Here is a 19,916-nt window from a genome sequence, read left to right as displayed (position 1 = left end):
CTGCTCGAACTTGTCCGTGCAAAGCTAAAAAAACCATAAGTACACGATCTTGAATATTCGTTGAAAGAAGAAAGGGTGATTGGTTTTACGCCATCAAATTTCCAGCCATCATTCACACGTTGTACCCATGTCGGCGCGTCGAGCAAGCGCTTGAACCACTGGGCTACTGCGCCGCCTTTAAAAAAAAGAAATGTTTCTTTGAAATACAACACATAGAACAAGGACCTTTTCACGCATTCCCAAAACACAAGTATTTATATTTAATAACGAAACGTATTTGTGTACACAATTTGTGCCCGTTATCCTTTAATAAATGCACTAAAAATTAAGCATGAAAAAAACATCATGTTTTTTATTCCAAATAATCTCCCCGTTCACAAATTTGTAAAAACAAACCGAGAAACAAGGAAACACTATTTATGGCCTTATCTGTATGATAAAAATAATTCAACATGGACCATTAATAACAGGTTCTTAGACATAGAGATCTACATGATATACTTATACGACACTGGTAACAAAAGAGCGGTCCTATATTTTAACAACCAATAGGCGGCATAACCTCTCATCACATATGACGGGCAATAGTGTACCTGTTGTCATGACAACGTATATATTATTCACAGCTGAAATCAGCCTCGTTTCCGTTTGACTGGAAGCTTGAACGAAAGTGATCGATTTGGAATTAAATATATATGCTTAGAAAGAGCAACTACTTCAGTTGGACTTACGAGATGCATGAAAAGTTGCATGATATGATAACTGTGATAAAATGAACATATGAACAACAACAACAACAACAGCAATAATAATAATAATATAAAAAAAATAATAATAAAATGAAATGTATTTTTTGAAGTTTGAACTCTAAATGAACTATGATACAAAAGCAAAATGGGTGTGAGTAACATTAATAATATGAGACATGTCCTGTTCTACCCAGTGCTATGGAATCCTAGAAGGGACATTATCGCATTGTCGCCCTTACAAAAATCAAGCAAACAATGTCAAAAATAAAATCGCGACAACGCGATATTTTGACAATTTATATTTACCAAGAGGCTACAATGGGACAATGTCCATTCTAGGATTCCATACAATGTCTGTGAAACGGCACGTATATTTGTGTTTATAAACTAACTGTTCAGTTTACTCCATTTCATTTTATATCTAACTAAATATTATTGATCATGTTTTATCGATTTCACCAACCTCAGTGGATAGAATCATTAAACGCATACATGTGAAACGCGAGGGCAATAAAACAAGATGATTTCTATCGATATATTGACATTTGAAGAAAACAATATTGAACGTATTTTCCAACAAGGCTTGTCTATTTCAGATGAGTGATTCCAAGGCAGCCAGTGACCAGACACACTGGTAGCACCTCGCCATGGGGTGCTGTGGGGCTTATGACACGGTGGTGCAACCTGCGAAAGGGGTACGTGAAGATCACAGAGGAAGATACAGTGAAACTCTCGAACTCCAACTCCTTTAACTCGATTTATTGTGAAACAGATGTATCTTTATGATTCTTACCGGTTTTTTTCGTCATTCCGGTTGTTTCGAACTCTGGATCTTTCGAATTTTAAGTTCGAGTTTAAATTCGAGTTTCACTGTATTTGCTTCCCTTCAATAGACAAGAAACAATGTGTGCCAAAGGTCAACAGGTATCGACATGTAGACAACATATTTGTTATGAGATATGTTGATTTTTCAATGGTGGTTCTCTTGTTTTAATCATATTTATATATGGTCATATTTCCACCAGTGTCACAGATAACACTATATCTGATGTGTCTGGATAGAAGACAAACAGATTCCTTTAAAACTGTGTGATGTTCCTGAAAACAGATTTGTTTATAATGCACAAAGGAGCACGCCACGGTCGAAGAACACTGTTCCATTATATCACCGACTCTGTCATCACGTCACCTTTTCCAAAATAGTTAAAAGAGCAAGATAAGATGCGTTGGAATCGCGAATCTCTAAATCATCGTGTCCTCAAGTTAAATCAATGTTTCAAATCAAAATTCAATATGACCTGCAACCCTTGGGTCTGCTAAAATCTGCAACGTGTGAGTGAGTTCAGTTTTACGCTGCTGTGAACAATATTCTTGTTAAATGACGGCATGTTAGCTTACTGTGGGAGGAAAGCCTGGAGTGGTGCAGGTCTCAGACCTTTAACACCTTGGTGAAACAGTCGAACACGAGTATGGTGCTGACAAAACTAGAAACATCAATGGGGCGAACCGGGAATCGAACCAACAATTCCAGGTTTCTTGCGTGCCCAAGGAACGCAACTCTGCATAGAGAATTGCGGCGCTTTAGACGACCGGGCCACCGTTCCCCGTTATCAACAAAGAGATCTTTAGGGCAGAGATGTGCGAAACTGGATACCATGTTTAGTTCATTTCTGCTTCCAGGAATCTTGGAAGGACAACAAATTTAGTCCTCGGTAGCCATGATTCATTCTACATTATTTGGTCTTGACCAAGCCTTGAGCTATTTATCTTTTTCATGTACAGTAAAATACGTTTATAACGTACACGCTTATAACGAACAGACGGATATAGCGAAGTGTTTTTTTGCTCCCGTCCATTTGTTGAAAATATGCTTGTAACGAACTACGGTTATAACGAACTAAAATAAGTAGTACGTCCTGAATTGCATTGTCGGAATTGAGACGAACTACCCGCACACATTCTACTGATATAAACGGGTAGATATGGAAATTATATAATCGAAAGATGTGATAGGACATGAAAATATGTAAAAGTGGTTAAAAATGGTCCAGAATGACCTGGTCCAGAGAACCAGAACCTCTGGTTCTTCTGTGTGGTTGCCAACCACAGGACAGCCACATCCCAACTCAAAACACAGCTTAAGTTGATTATCGTAAAAAATATGCTATAGTGTTTTTTGGAGAATAAAATCATGGAGAATATGAGGCTAGTATATTGAAAATAAATGTACTACTTACTATTAATATGTTTAAATAAATCCTTAAACACTATAGGCTTGACATCTTCTGGGCATTCTATTGGGCCTGATTGTCCCCCTTGGTATGCCACGGCAATGCTGGCACTCTGACATTGCGCGCAATTTTTCATTTTCTGTCATTTTCATTCATTGTACCCGATCAATGAACCATGTGGTTGTGACGTTTATTACACGCAAGTAACCAGGATGTGAGACTGTGGACGGAATGTTTTACATGTGAAATGTGCAAAGTTTGAGTGAATTTACTTCGTGCGTTCACTAACTGTCTCGTGCAAAAAAATGGTCATTTCTTTCTAATAGCTGAAATGACAGGTTCCCTAAAATATAGTCTCTCCCGTATAAATTGCATTAAGAGAAGCAATATGCGCATTATCAATTTTCAGCAAGACATGACCTAACGTCATACACAAATAAGTCAATGTAGCTTATAGCATCAGCAGTGCTGTATCGTGTACGTCCGAACATACATAAGCGTGGTATAACGGGGGATTAGTGGTACACGCAGCTCAACATGTGCGACATGGTATAACATGGCAGGCACGTGTCGTATGTCAAAGTCGGGTTTACATACTGACAATGTCTCCGAAAGATGAGGTTGCTGATGTTGAGGCGGGGATGCAAGAGGAGAAACAGGTAGGATTTGATGTGTTCTTTAAAGTATTGTTTGCTGGATGGTGGGACGGGGTCCGTATATTCCTGAGAACGAGTCCACTTATCCTAACCATTATTTTAAAATTTTGGAACTGAGGATAAGATGCTGGGACGCACATCTGCAGACTACAGTAATTGGATGATGGCTGTGTCTATACCAGCAACAGTACAGCCGAATTAGCTCACTAAACCAGATAATCAAGTGATTGATAACACGAGACCGGCCGATGACAATTATGCATCACATCCCCTGTTGAAAACGAGTTCCGCAATATCTTAAGATGTGAACTCTTCTCCAAAAGGAGTATTATATCTACCACACGAATATCACCAATCTTCTAACTTATATACCCGACCCGTGAAGATCCGGGGTAGAATAGGTCTTCAGCAACCAATGCTTGCCGTAAAATGTGCCTATGCTTGTCGTAAGAGGCGAATAACGGGATCGGATGGTCAGGCTCGCTGACTTGGTTGATGTATGTCATCATATCCCAATTGCGTAGATCGATGCTCATGATATCAATCACAGGATTGTCTGGTCCAGACGCCATTATTTACAGACCGCCGTTATATAGCTGGAATGTTGTTGAGGTCGGCGTTAAACAACAAACAAACAAACAAATAAATGTAATATACCCGAACTACAGAAGCGTTTAACACCAACAAATCTGAATGATCTAAGAAAACCCTCTAAATTTGCAAAACCAAATTAAACCTCATAAAAATGAACCTTTTATAACCGTTATCTTTTAAGTGTATATTTATAAAATCTATTTTGTCATTGTTTATATTATTCATGAAGTGCACTTGCTTGACAAAAGTACTAGAATCTGTACAGAACGAATCCATTAATCAACTGTCTTAATTGATACTGCAATTTCAAACTCGACCCTCACAGATCATACATTGCCCATATACCACTGTTGGTGGGTTTCTTGAGAAATAAAAGCGACAAAACCCTTCCAATATTCATAAGAAATCTCTGCCAAGAACAGAGTCGATTGTACGATTCTGACTCATGAGGATGTGTTTATGAATCCCTATCAAATAGTGATTATATCAGGTGTTCGCGAAAAGGTGAGTCACAAAAACACGCAAACCAGGTCAATTGTTCATCTGAAAAAAAACCGTGGTAACACATGGTATTAGTCAAAATAGGGAATCGCATCGGGCATCATTTTACTACTGATGCGTCAAATTTGGAAATGTCCTCCATGTACGACTCTTGAAATAACATTACCTTTTCAAATGTATCCATTGTGAATAACTATGATTGAATTAAACAATAAAAAATAGAAATATAAAACGATACTTATACGTTTTGTAAATGTGAACAAACACTTTAAAGAATCAAGGGTCATTAGCGTAATAATGCTGTGATGAAAATTTCAGAAGAACTGGTTCAGTTTAGTTTCTGTTGAATATTACTGGTCGTCAAAATCATGAGGGGACAAGGGTGGTCAGTGATGCAAGGCACCGCAACTGGTTGTGCAGATTTGCGTCCCTTGGATACGCCAGAAACCTATGATTGTGAGTTCGAATCCCGGTTCGCTCCGATTATGTTTCTAGGTTTGCCAGCACCATACCCATGCTCGTGGGTTTCACCGAGTGGTAAACGTCTGAGGCCTGCATAACTTCGGGCTTTCCTCCCACATTAACCTGACACGCTGTGATATAACTGTGTACTGTAAAAAGAGTCATTAAACCCAATTCACTCACACACTTAATGTTAATAACATTGATGTTGCTCAGATTGAGATACCGACAGTCAATAATGTCTCAGTGTGTTTTCTTACTTGTTTATTGGGGTTTTGTCAGTGACTGACATGGAGTTTGATTTGAGAGGCAACGTAATACAGTAAGTCCCCCTTTTTCTTTAGGAGCCCCGACAGGTTGAGGATCACTTCACCGGTCCGACTAAAACCCGCTCATGTCGAGATGTGGTCTTCCTCATCCTCTTCATCGCCTTCATCGGGGGGCTCGTGAGTATTTAGTTTGGTTTTACTGTTTGTTTCATATTGTAATAGGGAGCACGGGTGGCCCAGTCGTCTAAGTTGCCGCGATTCGCTGAGTAGAGTTGCCTATGATTGAGGGTTCGAATCCCGGTTCGCCCCAATTATGTTTCTAGGTTTGTCATCACCATACCCGTGCTCGTGGGTTGCACCGAAGTGGTAAACGTCTGAGACCTGCATCATTCCTCCCACAATAAGCTGAAACGCTGCGATTTAACTGGAATACTGTTAAAAGCGGCGTTCAACCCAACTCACTCATATTGTATTGTACTGCAACGAATAGTCGTCATGACTATACTTACACTCACTTGATTTAACAATGACTTTATCATTACCTTATTTTTACCTGCAGAAAATTCGTATGATTACAGGGGCGGTCGGGTAGCCCAGTGGTTAAAGCGTTCGCTCGTCACGCCGAAGACCCGGGTTCGATTCCCGACATGAGTACAATGTGTGAAGCCACTTTCTGATGTCCCCCGCCGTGATATTGCTGGAATATTGCTAAAAGCGGCGTAAACCCACACTCACCCACTGTTATGATTACGGAAATTTACGGCTGATTCAAGTAATCAGTAGGTTGTTGAGTGGATAGATCAATAGATGGGTAGGTCAACCCGTAGAAGATATGCGTTCAGTTATCTTCACGTGAGGTCCATCGTTAGTGATGTCAAAATTGAATGAACTATTACATCATTGTACTAACTCACTTGGAACCTTTAGTCTTCGACGAATCCCGTGGCTGTGTTAGGAAAGAATTGATCTGTGCTGGCCATACACGTGAGAGGCGATTTAATGAGTAGGTTGTCAGGCAAGATGACTTGGTTGATCACGTGTCATCGTTTCTCGATGGGGTGGAATTTTACTCATAAGAATTCAAAACAATTAACAACAATTTCAAAACAACTATTTATAAAGAATTTTCTTAACGTTTGTTAGGGATACTATCGATTATATCAAAACATGGTACATAGATACATTGAATGGACTTATGTAATATTGTTGGGGCGGTGGGCTAGCCTAGTGGTTATAGTGTTCTTCCATCACGCCGAAGACCCAGTTCTGTTCCACACATAGGTACAATGTGTGAGTCCCGTGAAGATTCCGGGTTAGAATTGGCCTTCAACAACTCATGCTTGTCGCAAGAGGCGACTAAAGGGATCGGGTGGTCAGACTCGCTGACTTGGTTGATGCATGTCATCGTATCCCAATTGCGTAGATCTATGCTCATGATGTCAATCTCTGGATTGTCTGGCCAAGACTCAATTGTTTACCGACCGCCGTCATATAGCTAGAATATGGCTGAGTGCGGCGTCAAACAACAAACAAACAATGTGTGAAGCATATACCTGGTGTCCCCCGTTGTGATATGGCTGGAATATTGATAAAAGCGGCGTAAAAAACACTCACTCACTGTCCCATTGATGCATATGTGTTTTCGATCTTGCGTGTCAATATCCTGACAATAAATGCCTCATTAATCTGGACCACTGTCTTTCCCGGTTTAGATAGATTCCACTGTACGGGGCTAATATCAAGATATTTCTAATGTGATTTAACTTATATGTGCTGAAAAATATATTTGATTGTATCTGACCAGGGTTACGTCATCTACCGAGCAGTGGACCTTGGTCACCCCAACCGCCTCATCTACGGCGTGGACAGCTGGGGTAACACATGTCACACCATGAACGACCCCGTCGACGGAGCGCCCCTCTCTGGCCAAGATACGACCGGTCTGACGTAAGTATTGTACAACGTATTGTGTAATAAATGTTTATGACGGGTGACACCGGTGGGGCAGGATACGCTCACCTTTCAGAGAACGCCTTGTATCATCACAATCTGATAGTGATTCCTGAACACATGCTCATGATTAAGTCGTACAAACGACTCTTCTTTTTGTGTTGAGATTTTTTTTGTGAATATGGAAAATGTCTGGTCATTCCGGGGTTTATTTATTTTAAGAGATTTTATGAATGACGTGTCAAAATGTCTTAACGCCATGTAATGTACTGTAATGTTCTTAACACCTTAGTGTTAGTACTGACACTGACAGATTCTAGTCCTTTTTCGGGATTCGAACCCACACTCCCAGAGTGAGGCACCTAATCGCCAGCACACAAAGTCTTCGATCTAACCCACCCAGCCAGAGAGGATTCCACAAAACGAAAGTCTGGCAACTGGTAGTTTAGATAACGTGCTTTGTGTACCCCTCTGACAAGTGTAATTTGGCACGGCTCCTAAGGCCGAAAGCTATGATTTGTTTGTTTGTTGTTAAACGCCATCCTCAGCAATATTCAAGCTTTATGACGTTCGCTCTGTACATAATGGAGTCTGGGCCAGACAATCGAGTGATTGACATCATGAGCATTGATCAACACAATTGGGATACCATAACATTCATCAACCAAGTCAGCGAGCCTGACCACCCTATCCCGTAACTCGCCGCTTACGAGAAGCATAGTCGCCTGTTACGGTAAGCATGGGTTGCTGAAGACCTGTTCTACCCCGGATCTTCACGGGTCCGAAAGCAGAACACACGATGCCATTTAGGTAGTGCTCGAATGTAACAAATGTAATATTTGGAATAACATTTTTTTCATGTTTTGGACTGAGTCCCATCCCAGTCTCGAACCCACACTCCCCGAGTACGTGATCTAGACTACCAGTTGCCGGACTTTCATTTTGTGCTGGCGATTAGGTGTCAGTGGCGTCAGCCTAGTAACATGGTTGCGGGGGTCATCGGGTGTGCATAAGCTCCACTTAGAGGTCATATCATCTTTACAAGCAATGTCGTTGGATAAGCTCAGGGATGTTGAGAGTTTTCAATATTTGTTCGTAAAACTTGTTTCCGCAGTATAGAAGTACGGACTTTGGAATTACATAATGTGTAATACAACTGTATGTTATTAAACGGGTGATCTCTTCAAGGAGAGTAATAAATGGGTTTCATTAGACGACGATTGACCAATCAGACATATCTAGATTCTTTAACGAGTACTGCAAAATTTAAGTAATGCATTTGAATGTTACAGTAATTCATATCCAACAACTGAACGAAACGAGGTCTGATGTAGTTCAGCGTTGTTATCGCTTGAACAAAAACATATAACTGACATAAGCAGTCAAACTCCCCAGCAACTAACTGCCCTCACCATGACAACCCTTACACGAGACCCCTTTTATTCATAACATTCTAAAACACACCAACTCTAATTCCAACGATTCCAAACACTCGCCATCTTGGCTACAGTCACTTCCTTGAACAGCAAAGTATCAGAGTAACCTCCCTTACGCTTGACATAATGCTCATTTCTATCTCAGGCAGGTGTTCTACTACAACCCAAACTACATTGAAGCCGTCTCTAAACAAGATCTCACAGTGTCCACTATCATGATCTGTGTGAGCCAGTGTCCGGCGGTAGTCATCAACACTGTACAGGACTTGAAGGATCTGGCTCAGTCAGGGCCTAAACTGTGTGCTTACAATGTCGAAGTGACCGACTACCAGGCAGGACCTGCAAACGGATCCGGAAATTGTCCACCGCTTCCGGTTAAACAGCAGTAAGCTAACGCACATAGTTTGATTGGTCAATATAATATTTAAAAGTTATACTTATTTGTAAAATTAACATCTTGTAAACAAAATCTTAAAATTTGTTGATGTCATTCCTTACACTTCAGCAGTACATACTGTCTCATGTTCTTGTTTCAGTTCGTCGATATTCAACCGATGTATTCCTTCGGATCTTACCAACATCCTAAATCGTTTTGGAGACGTTTTAAATAAATTAATGGATCTCATTGACGAAAACTTTGCCGAGGTAAACTTTAATGAATTCTAAACTTCCTTCCTTTGTCAGTTTGAACAGTTTTCCAACTGTCATGATAAGTCATCACTCGGTACATTCGTGTCAATTATGAGATATACTCAGCTAAATTGTTTAAATGAATATCAGACCCGTGAAGATCCAGGGTAGAATATGTCTTCAGCAACCCATGCTTGCTGCAAAAAGGCAACTATGTTTGTTGAAGAGGCGATTAACGGGAACGTGTGGTCAGGCTCGCTGACTGGTTCATGCATGTCATCGGTCCCAATTGCTTGGAACGATGCTCATGATGTCAATCACTGGATTATCTGGTCCGACTCGATTATTTACAGACCGCCGTCATATAGCTGGATTATTGCTGAGGTCGGCATTTAACAACAAACAAACAAACAAACAAACAAACATTCTCTATTGCGCAAGACGGATATCTCGAATCCCGGATAATTCAATTCGTTTAGGTCTTAACTCTACTTTAAGCGAGTCTAACTCATAAAAAAAGAAACACAAACATATCTTATTGACGTTTTAGGAGATATCGGTGTTTGCATATGTTGCCATGGTGAAATGTAGACAGTGGTCGCCTGTGGGTTTACAGGTTTTACTCTAATGCTGTAATATAGCGATGCTGCGACAGTGTGATGAGTAACTCTACTGTCCCCACAATGTTGCTTCCCTTACATTATCTCACACGATGGCAAAACCAAACACATCCGCCAATTCCAAAATTGCTGGGGAAGGTGTTCTGGGGTTCAGGCATGTGTCGCTGACTATTGTCAGATAATTAATAAATGTAACTGCATGAACGTTTTCTGAATGGATACCCTCACAACTTTTGAGGTCAGGTATATTTTGATTTAAAAGGGAAGGTTTATGTTATTTATTATTGTTAAAATCGGGAAATGGACAGTTGCGAGGCTCTGACAATTCGTACAATCGTTACACCTTTATTTGTTCCACCTACAGAAGTGCGTGGAGGACCTCCAGAGGACGTGGCAGCAGATTGCCTATCTCTGCGGCTTTGCTCTCGGTAAGTTACGACGGTATATTTGCTTCTTGAAAACTGCCAGAAACAAAATAACCGTTTTAATTCATTGATGACAATCATTGATTTTGAATGAGATTGTCTCGTCCCATACGAGTTTAGTGATAGACCTTCAGGATATTAACTACATGGTCCTGTGGCAGATTGCACAATTTACCGTTATTTATATAAATAAAGATCAGATTACCGCCATTTCCTTGAAAACTAACCTTAGTTGTCAGAGAATGGATACATATATCAATTCATAAATGTCATACATTGACTCGTTAAAAGTCATATTTGTTGCGGGTTGACTGTTATATGTTAACATAATATTTTCGCGATCGAACTAGCACACCCGCGGGAAGCCTCGACGGAGACTGGTCAAACTGTTCAATACGTAAAAAGTATCCGGCAATAGGAGCTTGAATATCGGAAAGGGGCGAGTAGGGACGAATGAATAAAATCACCCAACTTACATTCCATATCAGGAACAGCGCTGACCAAATGCACCATGTAACCAGTTCAAATTAACATTATACGAACGTTTCGAGAAGAATTAAAAAACGCACGATTTTTGTATGATTGAGTACTGTTATGTGCAAAATGATGGCGGGAAAACCGAAGAAGTACCCATTCAGTTATTAGGAAATGTTTTGAGACAACAAGGATAAACAATTACACCCAATTTTTTTAAGTACATCCTTCTTTTCCTTCTGCAGCTGTCGCCATCGTGATGCTGGTCTTCCTCCGCTTCTTTGCCGGCCCAATTGTCTGGATGACCGTGATTCTTATTGCTGCTGGATGTGTTGGCGGCGTCGCCTTCTGCTGGTCAGTAGGCGTACACGACGTCTTGGTGCTGTAACCAATCAGCTGAAGGCCACACGTGATATATAGCTATGTCCAAGGGGTCTTGTAGCTCGTTGTTTTCTAAATGTGATGCTTGATGATGTAACCAATCATTTGAAGTCCACGAGTGACATATAACGATGTTCAAGGGACCTAGTAACTCGTCGTATTCTAAATGTGATACTTGATGCTGTAACCAATCAGCTGAAGGCGACGAGGGTTGGACAATGATGTCCAAGGGACCTTGATTCTAAGTGTGATACTTGATGCTGTAACCAATCAGATGAAGGCGACGAGGGTTGGACAATGATTTATAAGGGACCTTGATTCTTGCAATGTCCCAAATTTGCAGTATCCGAAATGGGAACATTTGGAGTATAAAAATTGGTTCAATTTTGGTTAATATTTTTCCTTATCAAGCTGTATGTTAAGTCAAGTCAGTAGGCGAGTGTCTCAGTTGCATACCGACGTGGAAAGCTGTACTGGAAAGCCTAAAGTAAAGCAGATGTAACAAAATTACCAACGCATGAGCACGGATATTGTTAAACGTGTTTATGTCAATGAAAGCAATGATGTACAAGTCGTACTTGTTTTCTGCAGGTACAGTTACACGAAGGAGATGACTAAGCAATGGCTGTGGGGATCCATAGGGGCGACCGTTGTTGCTGTAAGTACCAGATTTTTATAAAATCGCTTGGACGCGGAATCCTAACTGTTGAGAGGCAAATGTATTTAACACAAACGAATCTCTTAATCTTTTCGGTTTTTCGAGCACTTGTTCAAGCTCTGGGTCTGGTCACTCTGGTGTATTCCGTGTAAGAGGTCTGTTTGTGCGATAATGCTGGCAGTATAGTGAGTGGCCAATTCGTCCATCACAGTTTTGACTTCTTGGAGTAACCACTAAATAACATGCATAAAAGAATGAGGTGGTTGTGAGGCAGAGTCACCAACTAGTACCCCGGCCCCGTTCGACAAAGGCCGCCTCCGTAGTCTAGTGTTAGAGCATCCGCCTGGAGAGCGGAAGGTCCGGGGTTCGATCCCCGGCCGCCTCATTCCAAAAGACGTTAAAAGATGGTATTTGTTGTTACCCTGTCTGGTGCTCGGCATTAAGGGGCTAAAACAAGGACTGGTCGGCTCGGAGTCAGTATACTGTGTCTGAGTGGGGTATTCGTGTTAAACTGCGGCATGGTATCTCAGTGAGCTAGCACTATAAATCGACATCAGTCCGGACTAGTACAAGCAGCCATACAAACACACACACGTACATGCACGTCGCTGTATAAGCGCAATGACCTTGGACGCGTCGTTAAACCCCATTTCACCTCACCTCATCGTTTGACAAAGCGATCGTAGCGCTACGGCAGTCGTAAGTCTATGTTGAAGTATGGAAGTTACGATCGGCTTAGCGCTACAATCGCTTTGTGGAATGGGGCCCAGGTCATTCCAACTTTCCAATAATTCACAATCTGCACAACTATAGATATTATTATACGAAAATGTGTGTCAGAATTCTTGTATTCACGAACGAGACACGTGCGAGTGTAATAGTTTCTCTGTTGCCCATTATTTTTTAATCCCTTTGAGCTCCTCTTTAGAAAAAGGCTATGATCACGATCGCCGTCTTAAAAACACACAATTGTCGAATGACGTCAACCATGTTCAGCTATGACGTCATTTCTAGTGAGACCTCGCTCCGACTTACGTCACAATAAAAACTGAATGACGTCAACAATGGCGTCCGGATGACGTAAACAATACACTGGTAGGCGTTAAGTGATATTTGCACCAGCGCACATATACATTTTATGATAGGATATTTCTAAGGCTATATCACGATCTGCAATCTATAGTGGTATTGCTCTTTATACAACTGCCGAACACGACCCTAGCATAGCTATCATGTGGTATGGAGAAATATGATTATGCATATAATTTCGTCTTTTTGTCTTCTTACACCATTTTCTTTCAAAATTTTTTCAGGTCATAATTCTGTTAATCTTACTGGTACTGAGAAAACGAATCAAGCTGGTAAGTACCCTGATATATCTGTCAGAACTACAAAACAATGTTCATACACTGTCACTGCTGTACAAATGCAAATAAATACATTTCAACTGTTTGTGAAATGCATCTAATATATATTTTGTCATTACATTTGTTAGTATGTCGGACATCTATACCGCGTCTCTGACCAATTCGTATTACGCAATGCCCAATATGACGTAATAGCATATGACGTCATTACTGCTGTGACATCAGGTTGCGATGTTTGATGTCTATAAGCTCTGCCTTGGATGAAAACATGCCGCCGGTCCCGAATTCATTCCATTAATCTAGGGGTACGGGTGGACCAGTCGTCTTAGGCGCCACAATTCGCTGTGCAGAGTTGCGTCCCTTGGGCACACCAGAAAGGTATGATTGTGGGTTCGAATCCCGATTCGCCCAGATTATGTTTCATGCTCGTGAGTTGCACCAAAGTTGTAAAAGAGACCTGCATCACTTCGGGCTTTCCCATATAACTGGAATAGTGTTTAAAGTGGCGTTAAACCCGACTCACCGACTCCATTAATCTGAGTCCAAGTATACATTTACTGTATGCATTTACTCTGACCATACATGTCTACTATACAATGTTTTGTAAGGTTGTCCAACTGTTTCGAGAAGCTGGAAAAGCCATAGCTAAAGTCCCCTTCGCCCTGCTGATGCCTTTTATGGTAAGTGTAACAGAAATACATCTCCAGTCATAGAATAAATAGATCCAAGCAATGATATCCTGTCAAATCTAGTCAACGATTATTCAACTACCTCATTAAAAAAAGGGCATAATTCTTAAGACATTTTTTTATGTTAAATTCCAGTTTTCTCTAAATGTAGAATACTGTGTTGCTTTTTTGTTTTCCAAAAGAAAAGGTTAGATGTGACTAAACGCTATAACTATTATCTGTGTAGAATATGCCAGACATACACACAAGCATATCCTACCAGAACATTCCCTGTTAATACTGTCACATAATGGGGTTTGACTCTGTTGAATGTTGATATCATGTATCGATAACAATAAAACTCGATTCTAGGGCTTGATGGTTTTCAAGAAATTTTGACAATAGCCCATCCAAGGCTATAAATCCAAAGTATTATCGCAAGAAAATGTGAAACAAAATTTCAAATACGGCATCAATACATTTCTTATTTAATACCTTTTTTCGCATACACATAATCTGCAGGTGTAAATAAAAATGACAAAACCATTTCTTTAACCATAAAAAATATTTGCTAAAATCATAATCCGACGATCATAGTCATGTGAGCGCACGGTTCGCTGAGCATTCCTTGGGCAAGCCAGAAACCTATGATTGTGAGTTCGAATCCCGGTCAGCACCGATTATGTTTTTAGGTGTGTCACCACCATATCCGTGCTCGTGGTAATAGTCTGAGAGCTGCATCACTTCGGGCTTTCCTCCCACATTAAGCTGATAAGCAGTGGTGTAACTGGAATACCTTTAAACGCGGCGTAAAACCCAACTCACTCACTCATGCACTCATAAACACGTGTTTACATACTCAGCTGGTTGCTCTTCGTAGAAATATTTAAATGCAATTTCTCAAGTGACAATTTTCGAATATTTACTGCTGCCTTTTCGCAGACTCTGATCATCGCCGGGGGTGTGACGGCGGGCATGGTGTATGCATTCCTCTACATTGTGACAGCAAGTGAGTGGGAGATTTGTTCATGTCGACATTCCGAAATATAATCGTAGGTCTTGGCTCAAAAACATATACACGCTCTCATGGACATGTAATCAATGACGTCGTTTACTCGTCACGCCGAAGGCCCAGGCTCAATTCCCATGCTATATGTGAAGCCCATATCTCCATAATATTGCTAGAATAGTGCTAAAACGGCGTAAAACTTCAATCACTCACTCACTATTTCTTCTTCTCGAGTCTCCATCGGACAATATTTGCTAATGGAATGTCCATGAAATAGAAACAACACAAACCGTATCGCGATAACGATAGACGCTTTAAGGACAGTAACCTGCATTGTTTTCAATTGAATAATACTTCACGGTTGATAATTTCCTTTTCATTTGTACTTGGGTTACTTGACGTAACGATGAAGGGATGATAGAGGATGTACATATTGGATTACAATATTCCTATTCAATGCATACCCTGATTCTATATTATTACCACCACAGAGCATCCGGTCGCCAACTCAGCAGGCGTTGTCAGCTACAGAGAAGACGAAATATTAAAGGTATATAACTTTTATTTATTTATGATAACAGCGTTCAGTATAATAAGGTTCATCATTTCTTTCAGAACAGAAACTTGGTGCGTTCGATTCCCAGATTCGCCCTGATTGTGTTCTTGGTTAGGCAGCACCAACCATGCTCGTGGGTTTCATCAACGTGCCAAAAATCTAAGAGCTGAATCACATGTGGATATCCTCCCACATGAAGCTGGCACACCGTGATATGACTGAAATACCGTTCAAAACGAACAAAACCGAACCACCTCACACTTGAACTATTGAAATTATGATAAGTTATGCAACAGGAAACTGGACGTCTATAGTCGGTTAACTCCCTTGCCTCGGGAAGATGAATTTCAATGGCTCTAGTTCTTAACAGTTCATGTATGTAAGCAAGCAATTCGTTCTTCCATTGACTGGTTTATGTACTCCATGGTTAGGTTAAGAACCAGTGGACATCAGGTGTGTTTCTCGACCGTGCTCGGTTATTTACCAACCGATGGCAATGTTGTTGACAGCGATGTAATACTAACTGACGCTTGTCTGTTCTCTATCCAGTACCTGATAGCCTACTACATCCTGGGCTTTCTGTGGATCACCCAGTTCATCTTCGCTTGTCAGAGACTCGCCGTGTCTGGAGCTGTGGCAGTCTGGTACTTCACCAGGTACGTTTTCCAGACACGAGGACTACCTTCTTTGTGTATTCACGGTCCACAGTTGTGTCTCCTAGGTTGCGGCAATTGTGGGTTCGTATTTAAAGGATGACCGTCCTTCATGTGTTTTTCGGTTTCACAAGGCGGTAAACTTCTACGATCATTAAACGATGTGGTATAACTTGATTACTGTTCAGAGCGTTGTTGGTGCAGTGATGTATCGGAGTGGTCTAAGCGTTCGTTCGTCACGCCAAAGACCCAGGTTCGATTCCCAATCTCCAATTTCTGATGTCCCCCACCATTATATTACTGAAATATTGCTAAACGCGGCATAAAACCCTACTCAATCACTCCAAAAAGTTTTAAACCAAACCCACTTACTAGTGTTATTTTGTAGATTTATAAGATTTTATATATGACGATAAAGACAGAGAACTCTATCATCAGTTTTTGTAAAGATCGTACAATCCCTTTATGTTTATGTTTTTCTTTGTTTGTTGTTTAACGTCGCACTCGGCAATATTCCAGCTATATGACGGCGGTCTGTACATAATCCGTATACTGTGTGTATGCGTTAAACAACAAACAAACAAATCAAGCCTAAAACACTTTGATTTGTCTTCTACTAACCTGTATTAATTGGATGCAATCGTTATTTTCAGAGACAAGTCCAATCTTGGATGGCCAATAGCACTCTCTATCTCACGACTGGTCAGGTACGTTCTGCTTAATACCTCTCTGTCATCTGATGACATTGTGTATGCGCATAGCATATTGAGATAACATGTTGATCTGGTTTTTTAAGCAAAAGTAACAACGAATCTATCACTTTCTCCCGCCATGGGGCACATTAGAATTATGTTTGTTCATATACTAGTGAATATGAACTACATTATTAAAAGAGTCATCTAAAGCAATAAGACAAGATAGGCACGTGGGCCGCTTATGTCATCAGGGGTGAGGTGAGGTGAAATGGGTTCGAGGTGAGGTGAGATGAAGTGTGGTTTAACGTCGCGTCCAAGATTAGTCCGTAATTATAATGATACCGATTTTATAGTGCTACCCCAATGAGATACCATGTCACAGTTTAACATGAATACCCCACTCAGACACAGTATACTGACTCCGAGCAGACCAGTCCTTGTTTTAGCCCCTTAATGCCGAGCGCCAGACAGAGTAACAGCAAGTACCATCTATTTACGTCTTTTGGTATGACGCGGCCGAGGTTCGAATCCCGGGCCTTCCTCTCCCCGGGCGGACGCTCTACCACTAGACCACAGAGGCGGTCTTATGTCATCAGAAACAAATGATTAAATGTGAAATTAATACACACAAAAGACCTCTTCTCTGGAAAAAAATAAATCGGTCAGGATAGGTATCTCTTAGATAAGCTAACCTCAGTAGTTTCTGAGAAAACTTGTCCCTACTGCACACACTGTACACCAAGTACAATAACATAGATCAAGGGCCATAACTCTGTAAACAAAATTGACGGGACCAATTTTCGAACTCAGTCTTGACAAATATCTCTTAGATAAACATGCAAACTTTCATTCAAGTAACTTCAGTAGTTTCTGAGAAAACATGGCCCCATTTCACACAGTGTGCACTCACTTAAAAAGCACGGAACAAGGGCCATAACTCTCTTAAAAAATAAATGACAGGACCAATTTTCGAACTGAATCTTTACCCCGATGGTGTCGGACGTTGTTCATAATAGTTGTTCAGTCTCTGGTTTGACCATGTTATGGAAATCGATCTTTATCACATTATGGCGTTTCCCCTTCAGATACCATTTGGGCTCAGTGGCGATTGGCTCGCTCATCATCGCCATTGTGAAGTTCATCCGACTTGGGTTGTCCTTTATTGAAGGGCGGTGAGTGATTTCAGTCTGGTTTCGCCACTGTCAGTATAATATGGTCATGTTTGATGTGTGTAATAGTTATACATAAATACCAGGTGGATTCTACTTTAGTTATCATCTACTTTAGTGTTTGGGTAGCGTACTGGTAGCGTCACGCCAAACGCTCGGGTTCGATTCCCAACAAGGGCCGTATACTGTGTGTATATTTGTGTGCTCCCGATCGTGATATTGCAGGAATAATAATAAAAGCAGGGACAAATAAACCTCACTCAATATGTTTTCATTATGGGGCTAAAACGATTGAGTGAATGAGAGAGTGAGTTGGGTTTAACGCCACTGTGAGCAGTAGTACAGTTATATCACGGCGTGTTAGCTTGATGTGGGGGGAAATCGTTCTGGTATAGGAGTTGTATTAGGGCTAAAAAGTGCTACAATGGTGCTAAATAAGAATGATGGATGAAAAATGAGTTTGACAATTCTGCGTATGATGTGTCTCTATTGAGCGCACCAACTGATAGGATTAACATAAACATCGTGGCGTTCATTGATTTATTTATACAACTTTACGTTTTAATGTTTTCTCAGATTGAAAGGAGCTGAGAATTTTGTGGCCAAGTTTTTCCTCAAGTGCCTTGGATGCTGCTTATGGTGTTTTGAGAAGTTTCTCAAGTTTCTGAACGACAATGCGTATATACAAATAGGTAACTCATTGCTGTTAGTTCGATGCCAACGAAAGTAATACATGCACTCTAAACAGTAGATGTATATATATGTTACTGTATAGTGAAATATCAACATTAACTGTTGGTCAAAAGAATGAATACACCAATGCTTGACTGTTTATTCAATGGTCATGTATTTGAAATGGGTATCATAGTTGTGTTTTGGGTCGTAAGTTTGCAGTGTGTCGCTGACTGGTTTTCAGCCTAGTAAATATTCCATAACGTTTGTAATTGTTTGGTCAAATCCAATTTTCTAGTGTATACTTGCCCGGCAGTTGAGTTAAATATTCGTGGCTTGTGCTTTTATCCATTTGTTAGTCTGTTTTCATCAGATTGTTTACAGACTGCCGAGATGTATTGTAGCTATCAAATTGAATACGTGTTAATGCGACGATCTCAACTTTGAAGTATACACGTCTGTGTAAGGGAATGTGGTTTGGTGCTGCAATGAACTGTATATTTTAAAACAAATATTTGTCCCCGATAAGACTGGAACAAATATTTTGTTCTCAAGTTTTTAAATGTATTCGCTGGACATCCAAGCATCTCTCTATTTGCTCTGGTGTAAACATGGACCGTGGGGACCCGTGAAGATCCGGGGTAGAATAGGTCTTCAGCAACCATACTTGCCGTAAAAGGCGACTATGCTTGTCCTGAGAGGAGACTAACGGGATCAGGTGGTCAGGCTCGCTGACTTGGTTGATGCAGGTCATCGATCTCATTTGCGTGGATCGATGCTCATGATGCGCCAGACTCGATTATTTAATTACACACCGCCGTCGTATAGCTGGAATATGGCTATATATAAGTGTCGGCGTTAAACAATAAACAAACGGACCATACTTTGGGTATTTGCATGTATGTACACTGGTTTATGTTTCAGCAATAAATGGCTACGGCTTCTGCAAGGCAGCCAAGCAAGCGTTCCTGCTGATCGTCAATAACGCTCTCCGCGTGGCAGCGATAAACTGTGTGGGAGATTTCCTCCTCTTTCTGGGGAAAGTGGGTACAGTCGCTGTCGTTGCCGTTGTAGGCATCGAACTGTTTAGG

The 19,916-nt window shown here is 40.8% G+C and overlaps 1 protein-coding gene across 2 annotated transcripts in view; it reads left to right on the top strand.

Moving 5' to 3' along the window:
• LOC139478973 (choline transporter-like protein 1) overlaps positions 1 to 19,916 on the top strand; it is a 38,977-nt gene that overhangs the window by 15,509 nt on the left and 3,552 nt on the right. For both annotated transcript variants that reach the window (XM_071261692.1, XM_071261693.1), the window contains exons 2-18: positions 1,346 to 1,444; positions 5,538 to 5,639; positions 7,267 to 7,409; positions 8,994 to 9,233; positions 9,385 to 9,493; positions 10,463 to 10,526; positions 11,243 to 11,351; positions 11,970 to 12,036; positions 13,350 to 13,397; positions 14,012 to 14,083; positions 15,014 to 15,080; positions 15,572 to 15,630; positions 16,186 to 16,292; positions 16,943 to 16,996; positions 18,070 to 18,156; positions 18,730 to 18,845; positions 19,750 to 19,916. In XM_071261692.1, the coding sequence (XP_071117793.1) occupies positions 1,397 to 1,444; positions 5,538 to 5,639; positions 7,267 to 7,409; positions 8,994 to 9,233; positions 9,385 to 9,493; positions 10,463 to 10,526; positions 11,243 to 11,351; positions 11,970 to 12,036; positions 13,350 to 13,397; positions 14,012 to 14,083; positions 15,014 to 15,080; positions 15,572 to 15,630; positions 16,186 to 16,292; positions 16,943 to 16,996; positions 18,070 to 18,156; positions 18,730 to 18,845; positions 19,750 to 19,916 (1,659 nt within the window). In that variant the 5' untranslated portion in view covers positions 1,346 to 1,396. The remainder of the gene's footprint in view (positions 1 to 1,345; positions 1,445 to 5,537; positions 5,640 to 7,266; positions 7,410 to 8,993; positions 9,234 to 9,384; positions 9,494 to 10,462; positions 10,527 to 11,242; positions 11,352 to 11,969; positions 12,037 to 13,349; positions 13,398 to 14,011; positions 14,084 to 15,013; positions 15,081 to 15,571; positions 15,631 to 16,185; positions 16,293 to 16,942; positions 16,997 to 18,069; positions 18,157 to 18,729; positions 18,846 to 19,749) is intronic.

Source organism: Haliotis cracherodii, unplaced genomic scaffold (assembly GCF_022045235.1).
Source record: "Haliotis cracherodii isolate W230 unplaced genomic scaffold, xgHalCrac1.p SCAF_4, whole genome shotgun sequence".
Taxonomy (NCBI): domain Eukaryota; kingdom Metazoa; phylum Mollusca; class Gastropoda; order Lepetellida; family Haliotidae; genus Haliotis; species Haliotis cracherodii.
The sequence above is the reverse complement of the archived record's forward strand: the minus strand, read 5'-3'. Positions and strand labels throughout refer to the sequence as shown.